The sequence below is a fragment of the Manduca sexta genome, chromosome 28 (genome assembly GCF_014839805.1).
Source record: "Manduca sexta isolate Smith_Timp_Sample1 chromosome 28, JHU_Msex_v1.0, whole genome shotgun sequence".
NCBI lineage: Eukaryota > Metazoa > Arthropoda > Insecta > Lepidoptera > Sphingidae > Manduca > Manduca sexta.
Genome location: NC_051142.1, coordinates 17,860,391 through 17,872,138, shown reverse-complemented (window position 1 = coordinate 17,872,138; position 11,748 = coordinate 17,860,391). Strand labels below are relative to the sequence as shown.

General features: G+C 38.8%; 1 protein-coding gene across 5 annotated transcripts in view; it reads right to left on the bottom strand.

The window, feature by feature from the left end:
• Positions 1 to 3,233: 3,233 nt before the first annotated feature.
• The window catches only part of LOC115447035 (ubiquitin carboxyl-terminal hydrolase 17), a 32,692-nt gene continuing 24,177 nt past the window's right edge, over positions 3,234 to 11,748 (bottom strand). For all 5 annotated transcript variants that reach the window (XM_037444688.1, XM_030173931.2, XM_030173932.2 and 2 more), the window contains exons 4-13: positions 7,341 to 7,446; positions 6,936 to 7,094; positions 6,349 to 6,479; positions 6,019 to 6,116; positions 5,459 to 5,611; positions 4,925 to 5,018; positions 4,702 to 4,790; positions 4,251 to 4,390; positions 3,788 to 3,866; positions 3,234 to 3,538 (exon numbers count right to left, since the gene is read on the bottom strand). In XM_037444688.1, the coding sequence (XP_037300585.1) occupies positions 3,460 to 3,538; positions 3,788 to 3,866; positions 4,251 to 4,390; positions 4,702 to 4,790; positions 4,925 to 5,018; positions 5,459 to 5,611; positions 6,019 to 6,116; positions 6,349 to 6,479; positions 6,936 to 7,094; positions 7,341 to 7,446 (1,128 nt within the window). In that variant the 3' untranslated portion in view covers positions 3,234 to 3,459. The remainder of the gene's footprint in view (positions 3,539 to 3,787; positions 3,867 to 4,250; positions 4,391 to 4,701; positions 4,791 to 4,924; positions 5,019 to 5,458; positions 5,612 to 6,018; positions 6,117 to 6,348; positions 6,480 to 6,935; positions 7,095 to 7,340; positions 7,447 to 11,748) is intronic.

Here is an 11,748-nt window from a genome sequence, read left to right as displayed (position 1 = left end):
ACTTCTCGGACACGCGCTCGACTGTTCTTGGTTGAAATGACAATTGGGCCGCGTGAGACAGTGACGTCATTAATGAGGAAACACCGATGTATAGAACAGTACGACTGGATACTATGATGAGTTCTCATCAGAGATTTACCCCAGGAAGTATAATTAGCATAAATTATTAGACGGATCGACGCCAACCAAAGATCTAGATCACATGTCGGCAACGTCCAATCATGAAGTCAGGTCTACAACATTTATATAAACTATGAAAAAATATATTTCATCTAACTAAATGGCTTAGCTGCCGCGAATAAATATCTATGTACTCTCGGTAATACTGGACCAGAGAGACGGGACGGTGGTGACTCTACCGTCGACGGTAGGTGTTCCTGCAAACCACTTGCACATAACTAGTGATAAGCTATAGCTTGGGGATTAAAAAAACACGCTTTTACACAATAAATATGTAATTTAAAACAATTGCTCTGCAAAAATTTCACTAATAAGATTTTTATTTACTTTAAAATTTTGAAAAGTAATATTAATAACATAACCCCAACCCATTGATGTAGTGGGCAGTCGAATCCAAAATACTGATCTTATAATCAAACAACAAAATAAATAATAGATATATTTTACGACTAAAGTGTGTTTGTAATTTTTTTGACGGCATTTATTGCTTCTAGTCGCTTAAATTACTTACGAGTAACTACACTAGAACACAAACAACCCACGAATAATTGTGGCGGGTTGTGAGGCGGTCGGACATGTTTGTCCCGCCTGTTATGCTTTCGCCAGTCTGACCACTGTGGTATATAGCGAACCGAATTCCGCATATCTATATTGAGTAACTTCATCTGAGCAGAGATGGATTCAAGCTGTGATTTCATGGACTAATATGAGATTCTTTAATTTTTTAAGTAGTTATTTTTTTCCTTCATAAACCTTATAAAGGTAAGGTTTATTTGACAAATGTTCAAGCTATTATTTTAAAAGGTAATAAAGTTTTCCAATGCATACAAGAAACTAAAGTACTTATTTTTTACAACACAATTATATAATTAACCATTATCAAATTAATACATATTTTCAATAATTATTGTTAATAAAAATAAATAAATTTTCGCCAAATAATACAATATTTCGGTTAATAAATCAACATTTATAAATTTAAATAATTTATGTAAAGCATTACATCGCGAGGGAAGCTGCAATCTGTGAGATATTAGTTTCTAGTGTGGAGGGTACACCGCCGGCGGACACCTCACACTCTCGATAACAGAGGGCGCCAGTTCGATATCGGACGAATATTATAACACAACCTTACATTACATCTCTCTGGTCAAACACGTTTGCTTATTGCACAATCCAAAATAACAACTTTATTTAAATAAATAAATACGGCCGACATACGACACAGCCCTTTCACCTTTGACACAATACTTTTTATTGCCACAATGATTCCAAGTTACTGTAAACTGTAACAAGAACAGGTAAACCTTACCTATGTCAGTTTAAACCCACGCTGTGGCAATATTTTAATAACTTAATAAAATTTATATCTTATAACAGCAATTTCCGAAATGAATATATTTTTTTAATCTCAATATTTCCGTTGGTATTTGGGTATTTCTACCGTCTAACTGCACATATAATAGTTCGGCAAACGGGGCTGTGTGTGCACATCAGTTTAACATTTTTGGACAGTGCTAAGCGCATTGTTTAGAAAAACAAAAAAAAACTATTAAATATAATAATATATGTTTTTTGTACATATTATTTGCAGATTCAACAAACAACGAATTATATTATCATTTAATTATTATTATTACATTATTTTCATATAAATAAGCTTTACACTCTATTTACATGCGGACGACGTCCGCCATCTTTTTTATATATATTATTTGTTCACGATAATTTTGTTCGAACGAAGCGATGTCGCGGTATTTCGTATTAATGCAATTTTCAATTATTAGAGGTGCCTTCAGGATCATCTGTTTATAATTTTACTTCAATAAAATGAATGCGTTCAAAAACTGATAAACCATGATAATTACAATAGCTTAATTTAGTATTTTTAGTATCACCCGTGATAAAGTTACAACAGTAACAACGACCCAATAGTGATGTTTTACAGTAAAAAATACAATTTAACTCCCGAAAATGATCCTGAATGCGTCCCCTCAGGCTAAAAAGCAGGACTAGTATGTACGCCCGATGGTCACGAACAGATCGCCTCCAACAAATACCGCATATACACAGATCCGTACTCAACAACTAACACGGGAGGTTTGGGATGAGATATAACCAAGTGACAGTAAAATACTTTAAAGCAGAGTTAAAATTAGCAAAAAAACTAGCGGAAGTCAACTTCCGCATGTGAGTGTTATCGTGTACACAGTCCGGGCGGCTGAATTCTGCAAATTTGGAAATTTGCACGATTTGCGGCAAGTTGCATGTGTAAAGAATTATTGAAATATTGCCACTAGTGTAAACACAACTGGTATATTCGCGCGAGAACTAGCTAGTCTAAAAGTAGGTTAAAGAAAGACTATTCCGCCTCTTGCCACCGATGTAACTCCTGCACACGCCACAGAGTGTATGTAAAATTTGAATTACATTGTGGAACAATATGTTGATCTGCCTCAGTGGATGTATTGTCAACGCCGTCTCTTCTCGGAGTGTGAATCGTACAGCTGTATATGCGATATTTATTGAACACGAACAAAAAACAGATCTTTACTATAAAGTTTATGATTTCACGAGAATTATTTAGGGGAAAAGTGACTCGATTCCAAAATGTATGTCTACATATTATTAATGGACTGTCTTCATACTGCCTATTAGGGGGACCCCTATTATGGGTCCAAGCGTATGTGAACATCAAATTGGCAGTCACATGGAAATGGCGTTTGGAATCCCCTTAAAAATGAACAACGTCGTTAAACTAGCATTATTTACTATTCGTGTTGATTAGTTAATATACTGATTCAATCTTTTTTAATAGATATTCCAGTTTTAAAGTGTCAAAGTAACACAGGTTAATTTTCAAGTATAGTAATAACGATAATAGACAACGACGCTCAGCTATTTCTAATAATTTAATTTTATACAGTTGTAATCGTGAAAAAGGTATAAAATTAAAATATATCATTACGTTTTTACTAATTTTTACTTCCCAATAATAAGCAGGCAAACGTTTCTGTGTAATAATTACTCGAGTACGTCGGGTTGTTATATTAGTTTACGTAGAGCCAATGAGGCCAACGAGTTTGCCGAAAGCGTTCCCTCAGTCAAACCCTACGTTATACGCTTCAGAACCCATATCGACACAGAACAACAAATTTATCTAATTTGTACATTTAAAAACCGAGTCACTTTACCCAGCGGCGTGCGCGGTCACCGAGCGTGTGTGGGCGGTGGGCCCCGCGTGTGTGGGGGTCGTGGGCCCCGCGAGAGTGGCCCCCGCTACGACGAGCGCGACAGCTCGTAGAACAGCACGTACGCCTCCGACGACACTACGTTGCGCGGACTTATCGGCGTCACTCTGCAACATAAATATATCAAAATTTTAGATATGTGGTACTGACTTTTTTACAACTCAACTATGAGACTAACAGGACGCTTATAGCGGTACGCCACACTGAATATCAAATTGTATAATGTATATCACATTCCACAGTATTTTTCACACTGAGACATATCGTCATAATATAATAATATTATTTACAATATCTATCAAACTGTATTTCGACAGTGCTCGTGCCAGCGAGTGCTAGTAATGCAGCCGCGTTACCTGGAGTCGTTGTATTCGTGCCACTCGCCGGTGTAGGGGTGCTTGCAGTACGCCGTGTAGTGGCCCGAGTACGTGGTGCCTGCAAACCATACATCACCCTTGATACTAGTATACAAATATATATTTGACATAGGATTAATAAATATATGTTTGAGAAAGCTGACTTGATTAGATTTTATGAATAATTAAAATGAATTCTGCTTGATTAAATTAAGTATTGTTAAGATAAATTGACATTTAAAAAGCTATATGACGCATTGAATTAGGTATGTGTTGAAAAAAATTATGAGAGTTCCTTTTAAATTTGTCAAGATTAAACCAGGCGAAATGAAATTAGTTAAAATGAATTGTAATTTGATAAATGTTGACGAATGAATGTGAAATATAATGAATTATCGTGTAGTGTGTAGTGTGTAGCGTGTAGTGTGTAGCGTGCAGTGTGCAGTGTGGAGGGGCGACGCACCGGAGTGGTTGCTGACGGCGTAGAGGTCGTAGGTGGCGGCGGGCGCGCGCGCGGCGGCGTAGGGCGCCATGTCCAGCGCGCTCAGCGGGAACTCCACCACCACGCTCAGCTTGCCGCGGAACCGCTCCGTCGGCGAGAACCTGCGCACACGCACACCTCACTACCGGCTCGCGACCCAGGCCCGGATCTAGGGGGGGGCAAGCCAGGGCCCGTGCCCCGGGCGGCAAATTCAAACTTGGCAGACGAATACACATCTCATCATTAACGCAACTTTGACTACTGCGACATCCAGTATATAACACACATAAATTATTTCCCGCGGAGCGCGAAATGATGATGGTGATGATGACAAAAGTAAAAATATAAGTGGTTGGGAGCGCCAGTATCCAGATTTTGCCCCGCCTTCAAAAAATTCAAGATCCAGGGCTGTCGCGACCACACGCACACTCACCGCTTCAGGTGCAGCACCAGCACCTGCGGGAACTTCTGCACCGTGAACCACTTCAGGCACTTGCGACGCACGCCGCACTTTGAACACGTCTGGAACATAGCAAACAGAGGTAAGAAGTAGTAATAACACGATATCTAGATTTTACTTAAAAACAAGTCCATGGGTTTCTCTCTCTCTCTCTCTCTCACTCTATCTGTGTATGTGTGAGTGTGGGTGAGATTACCGGTTTCTCGTCTCCGTCGAGCTCCTCCTGCTTGGTGAAGTACTGTAGACACTGTTGCAGCTTGAGATTGCCCGTACGAGACGGGATCGGCAAACTGGAAAGAAACATTATATTATCAAAAATAAAGCGAGAGCTCACATCACATCTCTACTGGTTTATTTCATTAAAGGTCGATTTTTCTAACATAAAAAAATAATGTTGGATTAAGCACAACTTAAACGAATTACAAATCACAGTTATAAGTATAAAGTTGCCAATTTGTCTCAATTTTATATTCAGTCATGTTATAATTTATTTGAGTGTTTGAAAAATTAGCCATAAATAATTTTAATATTTGACAAATTGTCTATGAAACACATTTAAAAACGAAAGCTGTAACCTTCTAATATGTTTGTTACTTAATCCCACACAGGAGTACATTTCAATTGAGACACTTTTCACGTCGCCTCGCGTGAGGTTTTTAAATGTAACTATATTATTGTATTTAGATTTATTTTGGCGTTGTATATAATTGTAACTGTCGGTAAGCCCGACCTGAGGTCCCAGAAGGGGTCGAAGGTGACGCTGTCGTGGTTGCAGTGTGTGCAGCGCAGCGTGGACTTGAGCTGGCCCACGAAGATGTCGCCCACGCGGCTGTCCTCCATGCGCAGGTACCGGCTCCACGCCTCCGCCGCCTTCGCAGAGTCGCTGCAAACCACAAACATGTACAATGTAATAATACATTACAACAGAGAAACATTCTGCCTAAACTGAACACAACATTTACATTCTGAATTAGTGGCTGTGAAAACCAAATATGAAATTGATGTTAGAATAAGCTACCATTATGCTTTCCTCCAGTAGGGTATAGGTTGTAAGGGTTCTTATAAAGCCAGCTGATTACCTGTATCTCCTATTAATATGTATAAATAAATAAATATAAATATAAGTGATCACAATAATGCCTTTTAAAACCCACAATGTAAGATAGCACATATTTCAAACTAGTAACAAATTTATGAATTTATATTATTAAAACGATGAAATATGAAGACTCAAAGGTGATAAAACGGGATTTGTTTCTGTTTACTGCAACGTGTTTAGTTCCGCCATACCTGAGACTGTCGTCGATCTCCGTGAGGATCGGCTTGGGCTTCACCGTGACGCGGTTCACGTCCTCGTGCAGCCCCTCCAGCAGGTACCGGAGGAACTCCTGCAACATGTGCAACATACACTGTATCGACTGTTGTGTTACAGGTTTACATGTGCCTCTGATAGTTAAGTCTCCCATCTTAAAGGTGGTAACTTTTACAATTTTCCCCCGAGGTACAGCTATATTCTGATGAAATATAAATTTACTCGATTCAAAAATTAAGTGATGAATTGTTCAAAATAAACAAATCCAGAATTAAGAAATAGAGTAAATTAAAATGTATGGTGGTGACCTGTGCGTCCTGCTGGCTGTAGCCCATGAACCGGGGCGCGAACCGCTGCACCTGCGACTTGAGCGAGGTGGTGTTCACCACCGAGTCGCGCTCGCCGCAGCGCCACAGCTCCTTGATCACGCTCGCGAACGCTACAAACCGTCGGCATTACTCATCATCAGACAATTTCAGAGTATAACTCTCCATAAACATCTTATCCTGTATGACCTGCTGGTGATTGGATATATTTTATATCCGACCGGATAGCGAACACCGTACAAAGATATTGAAACCCGCCAAAGTGGTCCAAATAAATGCGTTGCGTCCTGAGATTACTCTGTGTATCTCCGGTTCAAACAGGTCGACATAAATGTTTCGACTGCCGAAGTATCATCTCTGGTCAGTTAATGTTCTATCTTGGCCCCACTGCGTTTACCATTAGATGAAGTGGGACCACTTTGCCATATCGTATAAAAAATGCCACTAAGGCAGTCCAACAAAAAAAAAATTAGGAACATAACTTAATTTTGTCGTTCTGTAATTCTGATCGCGCGAACAAATTGCATGAGTACGATAGAGTGTGTACTGTGTATGTGTGCGTGCGGTACCTTTGATGAGCGCGCCCTTCATGCAGGAGAGCGTGGTGTTGATGTGCGCGGCGTACTTGTCGTCGGCGAGGTACTCCAGCAGCGGCCGCGTGTTCGACAGGCACTGCAGCACGCTGTTCATGAAGCACGTGTTGCCGATGTTGCGGAGCCCGTTCAGACCTGAGGGACGATACATTGTGAGGAAATCAAAAACACTACGGTACACTTGGAATCGATCACTTTAGCTTGGCAACAATCAAAAACGTCTTGGGATGCTGAATAAATATTCGAAAAAAAAACAATCTAATTTCTTGTATCACGTTAACTTTTAATCGAAGGAAAAGTAGTGCTTTCAAATTAGTTTTTTTTATTTACCTGGTCAGGGTATAACGTAATATAAACATTAAAATATACAAGTTGACTCACCACTAGTTTGACTAGACTGCTTCTCGGTTCGCGACTCTGACACCGAGTCGGATCTCTCGCTGCTGCGGCGCAACCCGCTAGGTCCGCTCTTGCCGCCGGCCAACTCCTGCAAACCCGGAGCAAGGTTAATTTGTCCTGCTACTTCTTTGTCGTTGCGATTTTTGTCGTATATCAACATATAAATTACATTTTAGGCCCACTTAAGATTTTGATAAATAAAGTGACAACTCAAGGTCCAAATTGAAATTTATTTATGCAATTGGGCCTTATTGATTTGCGACAAAAGATCGCAACTTTTGAAATCTCACACACATAACGCACAACCTGCGGTTAATGATTATGAGTGATAGAAGCTTCGTGCAAATCACAAAAATATATGGGTGGTTATACTAATCTGAATTACAAATGCAATTGCGGATGGCCAACAAAGTCAATAATTTATTATATAATACTTACCCACCATAAGCACAAGGAAATCTAAATAACGCCATGAGACCAAACGACTATCTTAAAAACCCAAACTATGAAGTGTGGAACAAAACAGTTTCAAACTATAAAAATAATAGTCGTAAATCTCCCAAGTGTTTTTGCAATTGCAATTCCGTTTTTGTTTATAACATAATTTATGAGAGCGATAGACAATACAAAGATAAAACTGCGCTTTATAACAAAAAAAACTTTTTTTCGACCTTAACCAAACCAAACGATCAACAACACATTTTAAAACACAACCAAAAGCATGCGACTAAACCGAGCGTCATTTAGTCGCGCACCATCCGCGCCAGCGTCACCGCAGCAAGCCGCACCGCGTACCGACTGTGCTCGCGTCCGGCGACAGCGACTCGCCGCGACATGCGACTGCTAGCGACAACTCGTCGCTCCGTCTGCGGGCGGTCTAAGGCCGCCGACAATACATCAATTTTATTACCATAACTAACTTTTTTAAGTCAAGAATTGTATTATAATAGAGAAATCAGAGGGCTGATGAGAGTTCAATAAATCGATTTTATTAACTATGGTCTACATGCCTGGCAAATCTTCGGGAACTGAAGACAAAGGTACGGTACTGTTGGATTTGATAGCTCCCAAACTCTTGGGAAATTCATTTCTTTAATCTTCCAGTGATACAGTAAATAAAAATATCCAGATACTACGGAAAAATATACTTAATCTAACTAACCTTAAAGTTCAAACTGCTAAAAGAGATAATAACCTGATAAGTATTGACTCCATAGGTCCGCTCTAGGCCTCTCTGGCGCGCGGGGCGCGGCGGGAGAGGGGCGACGGTACGCGGTCGAGGTTCGTAACAGTGTCTGCATCCACACCTCATGGTTGAGGGCGGCCAGCAGGGTCGTCGTAACGCATGCTACTATCACCAGGGCTTCGTAGTAACTGAGCATATAACCAAGGAATCTTGGGACAAGGAAAGCTAGCGGTGGACTGTCTTCGAATGCTGGAATAATGCTGCTCAGGTTTCCAGAGATTTTTAGTTTTGACACTGTGTACTCTTTGAAATGTGTAGGGGTTGTGGGCTATTATGATGTTATGTATTGCTTGATCTATATCTTGGGCTTGGCTCTTCCTTAGAGGTTCTTTATGGAAACTGCTAAGGATATTGCACGACGAAATAACGTGGAAACGTCGAAAACTGGTGAGTAACCAATATGTGATGTGTCGATACACCTTTCTTGAAAATCAGGATATATCGGGACCGAAATCTAGTTCTAGCCTTTGATAGCTAATCGACGTTTTATTTTCAAAATTGTTTTAAAGAAATATTCTACAATAGGTAACGACCTTCCTCTTCTAAATTTCTTTAATTTCCTAAAGAGTTGAACAGGAAATTAAATCCACAGATAAATCTTTTAAAGGCTGCTGTAGATTCCAGTAAAGAGGATCAGTTGTATCTTAATCAATATTAGTTGTTATTTCTTTCCACAAATGCTTTAAATTGATCTTTAGTATTTTTTCTTTTCTGTAGCACCAGACAAATTAAAAGCAAAGTTTAGGCTATTGGATTATTACAATATTTATTTTTAAGCGGTATTTCTGATGTCGTAAGCTTCTCCTGTATCTATTTGATGTTAATTAGAGTTATCTTGGTCCATAAGTGGCAGATGATTAACGTATTTTCAAGGATTATTGAATTCTTTGTGAATGTATTTTCGTTACAAAATTAGTCTAGACAGGTACAATGATATTTATAGATTTACGATTTATCTCAACAGGTGATGAATCTTTAGATGCAGTGTCAACAATCAGATAGGTAAATCTGTTATCAATGTTACCACATGGATGATAACGCAAGTTGATATAAAGGAATTAAACTTTCTTGTCGGATTCGAATATTTTTGATAGCTTTTCTTCTATATGCGTTTTAAGCCTGGGCATAGATTTCATGAGGAAATCATTGTATGTTCCATAGGCATCAGTAATTCCAGTATTTGTTTCAATATATCTATTAATAGCTTGGACTTCCAGGTCGAATTTTGAGTCAACCACGACGCATTTGATTGTAAATGACTTCTATTTTCAAAAATTTTCTTCCGTGTTTTTGAGATAGAGGGATTCCGTTTTTTCTGGTTTTCAAATCTCAAGGTAATTTCAGTGTTAGGGAAGTTAATTGTTCTTCAATTAGTCAGTTTAGTATTTAAAATTCACAACCCTCTTTGACTTGACCTGAACTAGGTTAGATAATCGTTTTTAGGTCAAGATCAATTTTAAAGTCAGTTATTGTCTATGTCACAGTATTGTTTATTATTGTCTTTTTTAATTTCAGCAATGTTTTATTTACACAGATTTGTTTGTACACAACCTAAGGTCCTTTTGGCACTAAAAATTCATGTCAATATCACAAACTGCACTTTGGCTACAAAACACCACCAATTATTTGGCATCAAAACAAATCACTCGAAATAGATCAATCGATAACTACTAAAGTTCACAACACTGGATTCAAAATGGCGGAATTTGACAGGGAAAAGGGCGGGACAAGATGGCTGTCAGGTAATGCCCGCGAAAAGGGACATTTCGCGGGATTTTTTCGACAGTACGCGACGGGAGGGCACGGCGCTCACTGCTGAGGCGCCGTAAGACCATGCCAAGAAACTTTGCCAAATTTCACAACACAGAGAGTGGTCCAAGTGAATCGGAGCACGTGCTAGCGTTGTCATTGACGGTCTTCTAGTGACGATGGTTTAGTAGCTAAGCGATGTGTTATGGATTCGCTTCCTTGGTAGAGATTATTTATATTATGGTCAAGAGTGGCATGATACCAATGATTAAGAGTATTGCGGCTTTAAGTTTGAGGGTATCGATCTCGGATAAAAGCAAACTATTCGCGGAGGTCCAAAAAGGCTAGCAATGCAGAGATGAGAGAATAGCTCATTAGAAGGATGTTGAATACGACAGACTACCTTGGTGGGTATAATGTTTTCCTTATTTCTATCTCCAGGCGGTTTACAGTGTGCACTGCAGATGACAAATACTGTTGAGTTCCGTATTAAAGGACAGTTTAAAACGTATAATTCCCCAGAATTGTAGTCAAGCTAGTGGGTAACCGGAAAAACTTAGGCAAATTTTTTTAGCCAGATGACTGAAAATGCATCCAAATGAGGGTGTGCCTAATGTTTATGGAGAAATGCGATATATCACCAGGCGAACGACGTGCTCTTCACATCATTTATTTTTATAAAAACAGAGATCCTAAAGAGGAATCAGAAGTATGTGTCACAGTTGGACGTATTTATTTAAGAAGGCCAACAAAAATACGAACCATTGCACTTATTCCAGTCAGCTTAGGTCAATGCTCTAATTGTAATTCAAACACTTCTATCATGAGTTATTTAATTAAATACATATTAGTCTATTAAAACTACGTATTATTGCATATTTCATCGTGCTCACTAATTACATAGAATAGTTTTTAATATAACAGAAGATACTGTGTTATAAAAACCTGAGATTTTCCAAATTATTTTTTTATTTCTAGTTAATTTGTACTTGAGAAGTGAGAACTACTGCCACCACGTCACATAAAATCCGACATTTCACAGCTCTTATTGGTACGACGATTATCGGATTCCTAACCACAACCACTTTTAATTAAATTTTCTTACCAAAGCAATCTGCACGAGGTATACCGCCATGGCGATAGCCAATTACAGTCCACCAATATATTTGAACAGCACTAGGTCATCACACACTACTGCGACGAACATTAAGTGTTATGTTACAAATTCTAGTAAATTAATTGTACTAATATTATGACACCGTGTTAACTTTTAGTATTCATTTGTAAGATTTTAAGCCACATTTCTGCATGTATAAACTTGCCCGAGCCAAAACACTAGATTATAATAAACCGTCACTAAGATTCGAACCCGTCCTAGAATGTACAATATTGGAA